At 40.6% G+C, this 14,304-nt stretch overlaps 1 protein-coding gene across 1 annotated transcript in view; it reads left to right on the top strand.

Moving 5' to 3' along the window:
- The window catches only part of SCLT1 (sodium channel and clathrin linker 1), a 149,537-nt gene extending 135,969 nt beyond the window's left edge, over positions 1 to 13,568 (top strand). Inside the window, exons 20-22 of the mRNA XM_063458431.1 lie at positions 2,495 to 2,573; positions 4,244 to 4,339; positions 13,099 to 13,568. Of these exons, the coding sequence (XP_063314501.1) occupies positions 2,495 to 2,573; positions 4,244 to 4,339; positions 13,099 to 13,158 (235 nt within the window). The 3' untranslated portion in view covers positions 13,159 to 13,568. The remainder of the gene's footprint in view (positions 1 to 2,494; positions 2,574 to 4,243; positions 4,340 to 13,098) is intronic.
- Positions 13,569 to 14,304: the final 736 nt, after the last annotated feature.

Genomic DNA, 14,304 nt, shown 5'->3' with positions numbered 1-14,304 from the left:
TATTGGCACAATGCAGAAATCCATAATCACGAAGAGTAACTAAAGCATATTGCTATGTTTTGTATGCGTGTATGTTTTCCAAGGGAACAAAACACATCTGGTATAAGCTCTGCTAATGTTATCTGACATCATGAATAATGTACGGCCTACAGCTGGTGGGTTTTAAAATCACTTGCCAAGCTATCCAATAGTGCATGTTTGATTTCAAACACCTTTGTCCATGGTAAATGTTGATGTTAAAAATCAAAATGCCTTACTCCCAAAGCGTTCTCTGATTGTTCTTCAAGGAATTTGTTTGCCTGTAAAAAAATAAAAATTAAAAATAAAAAATGTTTTGTTTACTGAGGTTGAAAGAATAAACAAACGCTGCAGATTCAATTTCTACAATGGTTTCGTTTGATGTGCAACATATTGCTGCAACTTTGGCCATGTACCATCTAATCACTGTGATATATATCCTTGAACACGATGGACATTTTCAATGAATTGCTTCAATATCAGAGTCTGGAATCTGTGTCAGATGACCGTTACAAATGTGTTGCATGCTGACGGTGTCCTGGAATTGGCAAAGCATTAGATGGCTGGAAGAATAGGTTTTACCTGATCATATCCATCCCAGACACGCACACACTGTCTCTCACTCTTATCCCTCTCACATCCTTCATTATTTCTTGTTCTCTCTCCTTACTGCTAGTTATTTCATACTCTCCCTCCCCTATATCGTCTCTGCCTCTTGTCCTCCCTTTCTCTCGCTGCTTCTCATGCTTTCTGTCTCTTTACTTGCCAAATATTGTGTGCCACTCCTTTTTTTTATTTATTTTTTATTCCTTCCAGCTCTGTCTCTCACTCTTAACTTCTCTTTAATTTTATATTTTATTTCCTTCCTTAAATTCTCACCTTTTTCTTGTTTGCTCTTTCTTCCTCTCTCCTGGTTTGTTTTTTTCACTCCACTCCCTTTCATTCTCTCTCTTGCTTTCTCTTGCTCTCTTCTACCTCGCACTTGTTATCTTCCTCGTCCTCTTTTTCTCACTTTCTCCTACTACTTTTCATCCTCTCTATTGCTTAATCTTCCTAGATAATGGTCTTATAATGTTGCCGTTTAAATCTTTAAAACTATATCTGGATGGAATTGTAATCATATAGCCAAGAATTAAATTGGATTACATACACTTTTTAGAATCTCCAGATCAGGCCAACTGTCCCTTTAAATGGACACGCTAGCCTTCATATAACTGTGGCTCATTGTATTGGTTATGGTGCAAGAGAGTCTAATTTTAAAGTAACCGTTCCCATGTGAAAGCATTGTGATGCTATTGGCTGAGATCATCAATTCTGATATCAGCCAAGGAGGCAGATAGGGAGCGGGACCATTGCTTGCAAACATGCATATCACTGGAAAAAAGGGGAGTTTTTTACTTGTTTAACCCCTTAAGGACCAAACTTCTGGAATAAAAGGGAATCATGACATGTCACACATGTCATGTGTCCTTAAGGGGTTAAAGGGTGCCAGGGACCCTACATCTGTTTTTTAACATTATAAGTTCAGGAATACATGTTTGTATTCCTGACCCTATAGTGTTCCTTTAACTCTTCATTCTCCTTATTGTTCAATGAGAACCAGATATAGGTTCACACAACCTTGTTGGTTCAGCCAACAATCTCTTAAAACTGACATTTGTTTTAAACAATCTTCTCTATGCAATGTATTGACATATCTGGAATAATACATCTTGTTCTATATAGAATTTAATTGAGAAATTTCATGTGTATTAATAATTTGTATTTAAAACTTGGAAAGGCATTCATTTCCACTTATAATTCAACTGATGTTCTTAGGCATCTCTGCCCTTTTGGGTAATAACCAAAATCATTCTAAAAACCTGTTATGAATTGCATTTACTAATGCCTTTTCAAAGATTTATAAATTAAGGTTATCTGTATTTTTGCTTTATAAAGCAATTCATGGTATTCATTATTTTGTGACTCATTTAAGCAAAATGGACTTGACATTTGATGAAACTGAGGTCTGTGCTCTGTCAGCGAGCCATTTAAATGGTTTGTCACAGAATGAATTGGTTTTATTGCAGTATTGCTAAGTGTTATTCTGATCATCGGGTGGCCTTTAACTGACTCTACAAACTTTATCCCCATGAGTCATCGCAAGCAATACTGTGAAATACTTGTGGATATAGAGACATTTCAGATGTATTGTGTGTGTGTGTGTATCTCCATCTCTCTCTATCTAATCATCTATCTCTTTCCCTATATCTGCCTATCTATCGCTCGCTCTCGCGCTCTCTCTCTCTGTATGTATGTATACATATATATATTTATATGTGTGTCTGTATGTAAATCTGTTGTTTGATAGACCTTTGCAACTATTTTGAATATTTTCTAAATTCAATTTTGCTTCAGCCAAATCTGTTGTCAAAATAAAATGCAGAACTGATTTCCCAAAAGGTATGATTTACTTACATATTTATTTTATCCATAGAAATCAGTTGAAGCAACTGAAACACCGCAATGAAGAATTATTGGCTCAAGTAGAATCTGCACATGAAAAAAATAATGAGGTAAGAAACTATACAAAATGGATATTATCTATGTTAAAGGGACACTATAGTCACCAAAACAACTTTAGCTTAATGAAACAGTTTTGGCCTATAGAACATGCCCCTGCAGTCTCACTGCTCAATTCTCAGTCATTTAGGAGTTAAATCACTTTGTTTATGAACCCTAGTCACACCTCCTTGCATGTTACTTGCACAGCCTTCATAAACATTTCCTGTAAAGACTCATCTAATGTTTATCCTTCCTTTATTGCAAGTTCTGTTTAATTTAGAGTTTCTTATCCCCTGCTATGTTAATAGCTTGCTAGACCCTGCAAGAGCCTCCTGTATGTGATTTAAGTTCAATTTACAGAGCAAGATATAAAATTGTTTAAGGTAAATTACATCTGATTGAAAGTGAAAACTGTTTCTTTGCATGCTGGCTGTGTCAATCAGGGGAGGTGTGGCAATGGCTGCATAAACAGAAACAAAGTGATTTAACTCCTTAATAGCAGTGAATTGAGCAGTGAAACCTGAGAGGCATGATCTATAAACTAAAACTGCTTCTTTAGGCTCAAGTTGTCTAGGTGGCTATAGTGTCCCTTTTACATTGTATGTTAATGACTGATGTATCCCCAGCACAAATGTCTTTTGATATCAATCTATGAACAGTGAAACATGTATTCCTTATCCTATAGTGTTAGAAACACCATTTAGGTGGCTTACCCACCATGGGTCCCCTTAAAAGGTAAGAAAACATACCTTATTTCCAGCACTGTGCGGGTCAGTGAGGAGTGGCCACTGGAAGTGTCCCTAGGGGGCAATGCAAACACAGTCTTTTCTCTGAAAAGGCAGTGTTTGAATGAAAATGCCTGAAGGGAATGATTATACTCAGCAGAACAACTACATTAAGTTGTAGTTGTTCTGGTGATTAAAGTGTCCCTTTATTAAAGCAGTTTTAGTGTATAGATCATGCATCTAAAGTCTCACTGCTCAATTCTCTGCCATTTAAGAGTTAAATCACTTTTGGTTCTGTTTACTCAGCCACATCCACACCTCCCCTGGCTGCACACAGTCTGCATTAAAACAAAGTTTAATTTTCAAATCAGGTGTTAACTTGCTTTAGATGTTTTTATCCCCTGTAAATTGAACTTTATTCATACACAGGAGGCTCTTGCATGGTCTAGCAAACTATTAACAAAGCTGGAGATAAGACATTCTAAATTAAACAGAATGTGCAATAAAGACATTTTTGAAACATTACATTACTTTTTACAGGAATTGTTTAGGAGGTTGTGCAAGTCACATGCAGGAAGGTGTACCAAGGGCTGCATAAACAAATTGATTTAACTCCTAAATGGCAGATAATTGAGCAGTAGACTGTAGAGGTATGATCTGGAAACCAAAACTACTCCATTAAGCTAATGTTGTTTTGGTGGCTATAGCGTCCCTTTAAGGGTGTTTCAACTAATACAAATATATAATGAGATTTAATTAAATGATGTATCCAGTATAAACTATTGCTGCATGTGTAGTAAAAATGGCTAAAAAGCAAAAGTCCTGTGTTCTCTTTTTTTTTTTTTCAGAACTATTGTTTGCTTGGTATAAAAAAAAATAACGAAGGCTTGCTTTATAGCATCAGCTTTTAAAATGTACTTTTTACATTTTCTGTGTTTTATTTTAATTTTTTTCAGCTTGAAAAATTAGTTACTGAATACCAAGAGAAGTCCAACAGACTTCAAAGTCGACTACAGGAAGCAGAAGAAAGTGCTCTATCAGCAACTAGAGAGGTATTACACTAGGAAGCATATTATGAATCCCATAGCTTGTAATTTAGGGTCTACCTTATTCTGCTGGTGCATTGACATTTTGTTTAACTTACATGGCAACGTGTGCCAACATCACAATCTGATTTCTGAATACCTTATGCCAGCATGAAATATCTTGCTCATTAATCATTTGAAGCTTATTTTGTACTGGAAAAATACTTTGATTTTAGAATATGCTCTTTAACGACCAGATTTTTATGACAGTTTAGACTGTCTTTAGTCTTTAAGGGATTTTTAAACATCTGAAACAGCATTTTCATTGCCTTTATGATTAATCATGATGTTTTCCAGTATTCGTGTGACCTTCCTTTCTTGATACTTATTTGTATATATTATAACCTTTGTATCCTATCCCCTCTCCAGTAGTCAAGCTTCCCTGAATAGTAATTCTTGATCATGCAGGGCTTAGTATAGTGATTTGGTGTATGTCTTTCAGCGAGATCTTCACAGTGACTTGCGATATACAAATCATAAAATTAGCAAGAGTTAGTCTCCCACTACTTTAAAGGGCCTGGGGTTTCCAGGCGGTGGAATTGAGAAAGAAAGGAGCAAAGATGCTATGCTGCTTTATAAAACGTAAAAGAGCATGGAAATTTAACTTTTACGCTAATGTATTAAACATATAAAAAAGCAGCTTGTTATTGTTCATGTTTTATCTCCCCCTTCCTTTGTAGAATTTATTAATGGAGACTTTCCATAACTTTGACTTTTATACCGGTGGGGAGACGTTTAAAAAAAAATTAGTTTAGGCTTCCATAAACTGCAACTAAAATTGGTGAATTTTAATCAATTGATTTTTTTTTATCAAGGTACTATCTGCTTTAAGCAACATCTGTTTTTTAAATTACCGGTATTACTTGGCAGCAGTTTCATTCTCTGCCGAAATTATTCTAAGTTGTAATAATTTAACATTTCTGCTAAAACAACTTTGCATCTCAATAACTGCATTAAAATAAGTTTTAAAAATGAAATAAGACTATATTTTGTGCACCTCAAAGGAAAGTAATGTTTTTTTCTTACTCTATAGACCTTATTTTCTCATCTAGCAGTAACACGGGGTATTATAAAGGAGTCATCAGAAAAAGTAGATATAAATAAACTATTGGAAGATTTCAATGTTTTCCAAATGGCAGCACACCTCTAATGTTTAACCCCTTAAGGACACAACTTCTGGAATAAAATGGAATCATGATGGAATATTTCCGTCATGTGCCCTTAAGGGGTTAAATCTTCAGTTGATTGTGTTTCCAATTCTTGCTTAATGGAAAAAAAAGTCTTAATTGTTTATTTTCTGGAACTTTAAACTTTATACTTTAAAAAGCCACCAAACAGTAGAACTAGCAGTTCTGATGAACCAAGCCATTCCAGTTGTGGTTTCTAGGATTTTATTTTGACTAGCTATTTTTCCTTCCAGTATCTATGTAATAACCCCCTGCCATTGTCATCATTTTGTAAGTACAGGAGTTGAATGCACACTGCTACTAGATTTGTACAATTTATGATGTTTGCAAGTTCTGTGAATTGCTGGAAACTGGTTTATTGACAACGGAGACAATCTTTATAACAACTACTTCGCTTAAGTCATTTTTTTTTTATCTTGCTTACTGCAGAGATATTGATCACTTTTTATGACAGTTTGTTACTTCTAAAAGAGCACATGCTGGTATTTAACGTTCTGTGTATTACTGAGCCATTTTTGTTTTGTTGCTGCTAGCAGATCCCTGTGTTCTTAGATGAAATGAACAATGCTTTTGGCCACTTGGGTTATTTTTGTTAAAGGCAAGGCTTATGTAAGATATAGTGGTTTTTTTTTTGCATGTTTGATATTTCTCATTCTTGTGATGCAAATTTTCGTTCTGCAATTATGGGACATGTATGATGCAGATTGTGTCATTTTTAACTTGATAAACAGACGGTAGTACCATTTCATGCAGTTCTACATTATCAATTGGGTTTATGAATTCCATGTGAAAATTTCACCATTAAAAAGCAGTACCTCATTATAGCAATACTACTAATACTAAAAAAAAATGAAAAAAAAGCTGTTGCTTTCTAGATTTCTTTGCTTGGGTAACGATCATGGGAGTTACAGTTCACAGTATCATAAAGACAGGTACCCTCTAAAGCTAAAGACAACTTAACTGATAAATGTTCATAACATTCCCCTCGCTTTAAAAAAATAAATCTGGGAAGGTCACCAGATAATGAGTGGACAAGTGTCTCCTCAATGTAAAAAACAGGTTGCTTTGATATAACCCAGTATCTGCCCTAGATATAGTTCTGGTTCTGTAGTGTGTGTGTGTGTGTGTGTATGTGTGTATATATATATATATATATATATATATATATGTATATGTATAAAATCACAATTGAGCACGCAGAACGTCCATAGGAAAGCATTGAGGAGCATGGCCGCGCATGTGCATTCGGCTCCACTCTAAAGCTGGCGTCAAGATGGAGGAGAGGTCAACAGCGCCGAGCGAGTCCGGCGCTGGATAAAGGTAAGTGCCTGAGGGGTTTTAACCCCTTCGGCCCAGCAGGAGGGGAGCCCTGAGGGTGGGGGGGGGGACATAAGGACTATATTTGTTTTCCTGACTCTATAGTAATGTAGCAATTTTGGTGTGTAGGCAGGGCCGGTGCAAGGATTTTTGGCGCCCTAGGCAAAAAAAAATTTGCCGCCCCCCCCCCCCCATATGTCCTGCCCACCATGTGACATCACAATGCCCCGCGCATATGCTCTGCCATATGGGCCAACGCCAGTCTTCACAAAGGGTCTTTTATCTGAAAAGACAGTGTGTTTACATTAAAAAGCCTACAGGCACAGGCTATAGACACCAGAACCACTACATTAAGCTGTAGTGCTTCTGGTAGCTATAGTATCCATTTAATGTGAGGTAAATTAGAGATTAGTGCTACTAATAATATATTGGATTGCCTACTTACCACCAGATGAGGACAGGAGGCTGATGATGGGCTCAGTCTGGCTCCACAGGTCTGGTGTAGAAGAGGCTCTCTGGAGACTGTTTTTAACAGTGCTCACAACAATTAACGAACAGGAAGCAGCTCCATTTTGTAGGGCCCCTTACACAGCTCAAGGTCTGGGCCCCCAGGGGGCATACGCCTACAATGCCCACCCATAAATCCACCTACATGGCCCATCCATGAGTTGGGGATTTTTTATGTGTGCAGTTTGTGTAAGGTATGTAGTGTGTTTATATGGGATGTAGTGTGTGTTGCATTGTATGTTTCTGTGTGTGTGTGTGTGTAAGGGGTGCAAGGTTTGTTTCTGTGTATGTAATTGAATGCAGTGTGTGTCTGTAAGGGGTGCATTAATTATGTAAGAGAACGTAAGAACGTATTGTGTGTGAGTAGGAATGCATTGTATGTTTCTGTGTGTGTGTGTGTCACTTAATGCTCTCCCTTGGCCCCCTGTCCCTCTGCAGTCCCCCCTTGGTGGTCTTCTCACTCCCCTCTCCCCCCCTTAGTGGTCCTCCCTCTCCCAAACCCCTTAGTGGTCCTCCCTCTCTCAAACCCCTTAGTAGACCTTCCCCTACTCCCACCACCCCCTTAGTGGTTATCCCCCCCCCCTAGTGGTCCTTTCCCTCCTTCCCTCTCCTTAGTAGTCCTCCCTCCTTACCCCCCTTTGGTGGTCCTTCCCCCCCTTAGTGGTCCTCCCTCTCCCAAACACCTAGTGGACCTCCCCTCCTCCTCCCTCAGTGGTCCTTACCTTCCCACCCCCGTTCCCCCTGTGTTCCTTCACCCCCCTCCCCTAGTGGTCCTGACTCCCCCCTCCCCTAGTGGTCCTTACCCTCCCCTCCCCTAGTGGTCCTTCCTCCCTCCTCCCCTCCCGTAGTAGTCCTTACCCTCCCTCCCCTCCTCTAGTGGTCCTTCCTCCCCCTCCTCTAGTGGTCCTTACTCTCCCCTCCCCTAGTGGTCCTTATCCCTCCCCCCCCAGTGGTTCTTACCCCAGTGGTCCTTACCCACCCCCAGTGGTCCTTATCCACCCCCTCCCTCCCTCCCCTAGTGGTCCTTATCCCCCCCTCTCCCTCCCTCCCTTAGTGGTCCTTATTCCCCCTCTCCCTCCCTCCCCTAGTGGTCCTTATCCCTCCCCTCTCCCTCCCTCCCCTAGTGGTCCTTATCCCCCCTCTCCCTCCCTCCCCTAGTGGTCCTTATCCTCCCTCCCCTCCCCTAGTGGTCCTTACCCCCCCTCATGATCCTTACCCCCCCTGGTCCTTACCCACCCCCAGTGGTCCTTACCCCCCCTCTCCCTCCCTCTCCTAGTGGTCCTTATTCTCCCTCCCCTCGTGGTCCTTTCCCCCCCCTCATGGTCCTTTCCCCCCCTCATGGTCCTTACCCCCCCAGTGGTCCTTCCTTACCCCCCTGGTCCTTAGCCCCCCCGGTCCTTACCCACCCCCAGTGGTCCTTACCCCCCCCCTGGTCCTTACCCACCCCCAGTTGTCCTTATCCTCCCTCCCCTTCCCTAGTGGTCCTTATCCCCCCTCTCCCTCCCTCCCTTCCCTAGTGGTCCTTATCCCCCCTCTCCCTCCCTCCCCTAGTGGTCCTTATCCCCCCCCTCTCCCTCCCTCCCCTAGTGGTCCTTATACTTCCTCCCCTCCGCTAGTGGTCCTTACCGCCCCCTAATGGTCCTTACCCCCACCCAGTGGTCCTTACCCACCCCAGTGGTCCTTCCTTAACCCCCTGGTCCTTAGCCCCCCCCCCGGTCCTTACCCCCCCTGGTCCTTACCCACCCCCAGTTGTCCTTATCCCCCCCTCTCCCTTCCTCCCCTAGTGGCCCGTTATTCCCCCCCACCCCCCCTCCCCTAGTGGTCCGTTATTCCCCCCCACCCCCCCTCCCCTAGTGGTCCGTTATTCCCCCCCACCCCTAGTGGTCCGTTATTCCCCCCCACCCCCCTCTCCCCTAGTGGTCCGTTATTCCCCCCCCCACCCCCCCTCCCCTAGTGGTCCGTTATTCCTCCCACCCCCCCCCTCCCCTAGTGGTCCGTTATTCCCCCCCACCCCCCCTCGTGGTCCGTTATTTCACCCCCCCTCCCCTAGTGGTCCGTTATTCCCCCCCCCAGTGGTCCGTTATTTCACCCCCCCTCCCCTAGTGGTCCGTTATTCCCCCCCCCAGTGGTCCGTTATTCACCCCCCCTCCCCTAGTGGTCCGTTATTCCCCCCCCACCCCCCCCTCGTGGTCCGTTATTCCCTCCACCCCCCCTAGTGGTCCGTTATTCCCCCCCCCCCCCTACCCATAGTGGTCCTTACCCTCCCCTCCTGCCCATGTAGCGTGGCCGGGCGGCGCGGAACCCGGGACAGGAACCTCTGTTTCCTGTACCCGGCCGCCGGCGGACTGACAGGAAGTGCTCACTCAGTGAGCGCTTCCCTTCAGTCCGCCGGCGGCCGGGTACAGGAAACAGAGGTTCCTGTCCCGGGTTCCGCGCCGCCCGGCCACTCTACTTGGAGAGACCGGCAGGAGGGAGCGCTCTGCGTTTCCCTCCTGCCGGTCACTGAAACCCGGCCGCCCTCCATGCAGCAGTGCTGCGCCGCCTGGGGCTTGTTAAAGCGCTCAGGCGGCGCAGCATGAGGAGGCACAGCGGGGACAGGGATCCGGCGCCCCCTGGTAAGTTGCGCCCTAGGCGGCTGCCTAGGTCGCCTTACAGGTGGCGCCGGCCCTGTGTGTAGGTCATGCCCCTGCAGTCTCACTGCTAAATTCTCTGCCATTTAGGAATTTTATAGCATGACAGGAGGCTTCATATTTTCTCTCTTTACTAGCACTTCACAGTATTCGCCTCCTGTCATTAATAAAATTAAGGTAGTTGCACTAAAGCTAGTATAATCTACAATTATCGAGAAGATGCATTGAGAAAGGGCTTTTGCCCAAAACGTTTGTATTGATACATTCTCTTCTAATTAAAGCCGGAGCACTTATTGCACATACTTTTGGTTGCACTTCCCTACTTTTTTTTTCTAAATTTTTATGTAGAATGTATTTTTGTTTCCACTGAACCAGAAAAATGTGTAAATTGAATTACAAAATGAAAACCAAAATGGCTTCTCTAGACAAATTCTACAAATCTATTATAGCCACTGCTTGGTTATTGTTTGCAACATTCTGCAATTCAGTTTTCAATTTACAATAAATAGACTGTATACTTTTGTACAAAAATAAAAATGCCACCCCTCCCCCCCCCCAATTTTACACACACACTCTGCATTATATACACACATTATATACACACACTCTGCATTCATTATATTCACACAAACGCACACACACACTTTGCATTCATTATATACACACACACTACACACACACTCTGCATTCATTATAAAAACACTACACAAACACACTGCATTTACTATACACACACTACACAAACACACTATATTCACTATACGCACACTGCATTCACTTTACGCACACTCCACAGACACTACATTCACTATACACACACTACACATACACACTGCATTCACTAATCAAATACTCTCACTGCATCCACTACACACACATATATTCTTGAAAACATGAAACATTCTGACTGGCATGTATATTTTGTGCATTTACCTTGATTAAAAAAAAATGTGCAAAAAAATTAAATAATAAACATGTTCCGTTAACAGTAGATTTGTGTAGAAATAGTTTTGTTTTTTTTAAATGGTAAAGGCACAGACTATTGGTAAGTTATCGCCAATCAGCCTGAAAGTTCACAGATTACTAACAACTTAATTACTACTGAATGTAAAGGACATTACTCTCTCTTAATTCTCTTTGACCTCTCTGCTGCCTTTGATACTGTTGACCTCTCTTTTCTTCATCAAACACTCTACAAACTTGGACTCGGTAACACTGTATTTTCTTGGTTTTCATACTATCTTTCTGAACACTCATTTAGTGTTTCTTTCTCTGGTGCTACCTCCTTCTTACTGTCTGTCTCAGTTGGTGTCCCCCAGCACTGTGTTTTGGGTGCTCTTTTATTCTCCTCTCTCGATAAAATTATTAACTCCTTTGTATTTCATTACCATCAATATGCTGTCTATGTTCAGATTTACCTCTCCTCCCCTGACCTGTCTCCTGGAACACATCACAAAATATCTCTCTTCCATCTTCAACTGGATGTCTTCTCGTTTTATAAAACATAATCTTTCTAAAACTGGACTCCTCATCTTTATTCCCTCAAATAGTCCTCCTCCATTCATCTCCCAGCAAGTCAATGGGACACTTATCCAGTCTGTTTCCAAATCCTGTAACTTGCACTTAAATACATTGCCCGCATTCGTCCTTTTCTAAATCAAGCTACAACTAAGACACTTTTTCATGCTCTCATCATTTTCTGAACTTCACTATTGCAACTCACTACTCATCAGTCTTCCAAATAATCACATAGATAATTTTCAGTCTGTAATAAATGCTGCAGCAAGGCTCATCTTCTGACTGACCTCTACAGCCTTTACCTAACCATATTGGATTGGCTTCCTGTACCCAGGATCCAATTCAAACACTAACCTACAAAGCAATCACTAACTCCACTACTCACTACATTTTCTCTTTACTTAACTAATATATGCTACTTTTCATTCTTTTCACTGTGCGAATGACCTTCTCTTGACATCTGCTCATTCCCTCATGGCCAACTCTCATCTGCAAGATTTTTTAAGACTTGCCTCGTTCCTTTGGAATTCACAACCTTGTGCAATTATACCCTCCCGTAGCAGCCAGTTCTTTAAGAAGTCACTGAAAACTCACCTCTTTAGGAAAGTTTACCATCTTCCTGGGTGACGCTTCTCTTATGTCACTGCCCTCATAAGTCCATCGACTCTAAAGCCCAGCTCACTCTCTTTCCTTCCACTATTCGGCTCCACCACTCACCACTTTTACTAGCTTATTTTGACACAGGCATCTTATCCATCAATCACTACCCCCATTGACATGCTGTGTGTTTACCCCTTTTTCATAGATTGTAAGCCAATTATGAGCAGGGCCTTTTTCACAACTTGTATCTGTTATATTCCATATGTAAATTACTTGTTGTAAAATAATTATAAATGATTATTGTAAAGCTGGCGCTATATAAATGCTGAGAATAATAAGCAGATTTCCACAGATTTAAAGTGTTGCATTTACTATAGTTAAACAAACAATGCATACACCATATGTCTGCTTTTACCCTCAATTTACTTATTCACATTTTGTTTCTTTTCATTTTTCCTTGGCTTTTCCTGTTGCTACTTTTTTGATTTTCTATACAATCAGTTTGTTATTTTATGCTTTTCCATTAGATAAACTCTTGTGTCTTATAATAGAATACTGAATACTGTTACTGCCCTTAGAAGGTTTAAAATGATAGCTCTCATCAGCACGGTAACTCAAAGTGACTTCCATTGAAGACAAGCTCTGATTAGTAAGAACAGTGCTGAGTACATCACATTCCTCAGAAGATGCACTTGTGCCCAAAATGATTGTTTTGGATGCTTGCCATCAGTGTCACACTGAACACTGTAATTTATAGAGCACAAGGCAATGCGTGACCTCTCTTCAAATTACCAAACACACATTTTAGTGCTAGACCTTTAATTTCTACTGGTCATGTTTCATTTCTTGAAAGTTTTTCTAGAAAATACTACTTGACTATATTTTGCAAAGTTTAATAGCAACTTCAATGTATGATTAATTGTGTTTTGTGTTTCTTTCTAATTTTCTTTTTCTTTTTTTTCTACAGCTCAAACTTCTTGCATCACAAAGACGAAATACAGCTCACAATTTGTATCAAAATATCTAGGAATATATTTTTTATTTAATTAAGAAAGCCCAACAAAATGTGATCTGAAATGGAGGCAAATTCTTTCTTTTTTCTGATTTATAACAAGTAACTATTTTTTAGACATGGGTCGTTTCCTACAATGAACCAAGTAAAAAAAAAAGTTTTGTAAGTGTATCGATTTTGTTTCCTTAAAATTTCAATTAACTGGTTACATGTAAATATATCTGTATGTGTATTTTATTTTTTTAGTGTATTAACATGTAATAATCGTATTAATGTAATAGGTGTTTGCAAAAACACCTGCAGCTTGAAGGTGCGTCCATATATTTTTGGAAGAACACGGAGCACTTTGATGGTTTTTATACACTAACTTATATATTGTTTATATTATGCATACTATATTTTTATTATATGTTGTCAAGGCAATAATTTATACAATAAAGTACTCGTGCAAAGGTTGGAACTAAAAATTCATTCTACAAATATTGTGCTTTTTGAGAAGACTGTTAACCATTTTGCCGACAGTCACAGTAATAAATAGGGAATTAACCAAATGCTTCATATCACAATTAAATGCACGCAGCTGATACCTGCGGATGTCGGGCAGTATAGTGTTATTTTAAAGGGTTGTTTTTTTTTGCAGTCTTCCTACTAGAAATATATTCCAAATACATGTCACAGACTCACCAAATGCCCTTTAAAAGATTTAGAACAGGTTACCAAGAAATTAGTACAGATTCCTCCAGCTAGTAGACACAGGCATAAAGAAATTGCATGTCACCACATCAGATTTATTACAGAGTGCACGCATTGTCACTCCAAACACACAACATTTTAGATCCCCACTGGCACTTTCTATGTCAAGAGCAAACGTTATCCAGATGGACACCCAAGAAACTTACCATCACTATTAAATGACTTCTCAACTTACAAAGAAGACATGTCCACAGTAATATAGACAAGCCTAAAATACAAGACACCTTCAGGCGTATTTAATGCCTTCATGTGGAGGAAAAACCCATCCAACAAGGAAATTACCAGGAGTGTTGCTATTTTGTGCAAGATAGTAAAATGTTATCTTGCAGTTGAGCCAATAAAGTCTAGCACCTACTGAGCAATGAAATTAAAATAACAAAATATAATGAAATGCTTCAACTTTGAAAT

The sequence above is a fragment of the Pelobates fuscus genome, chromosome 6 (genome assembly GCF_036172605.1).
Source record: "Pelobates fuscus isolate aPelFus1 chromosome 6, aPelFus1.pri, whole genome shotgun sequence".
Lineage (NCBI taxonomy): Eukaryota > Metazoa > Chordata > Amphibia > Anura > Pelobatidae > Pelobates > Pelobates fuscus.
Note: the sequence above shows the minus strand (reverse complement) of the source record. Positions and strands in the feature narration are given on the sequence as shown.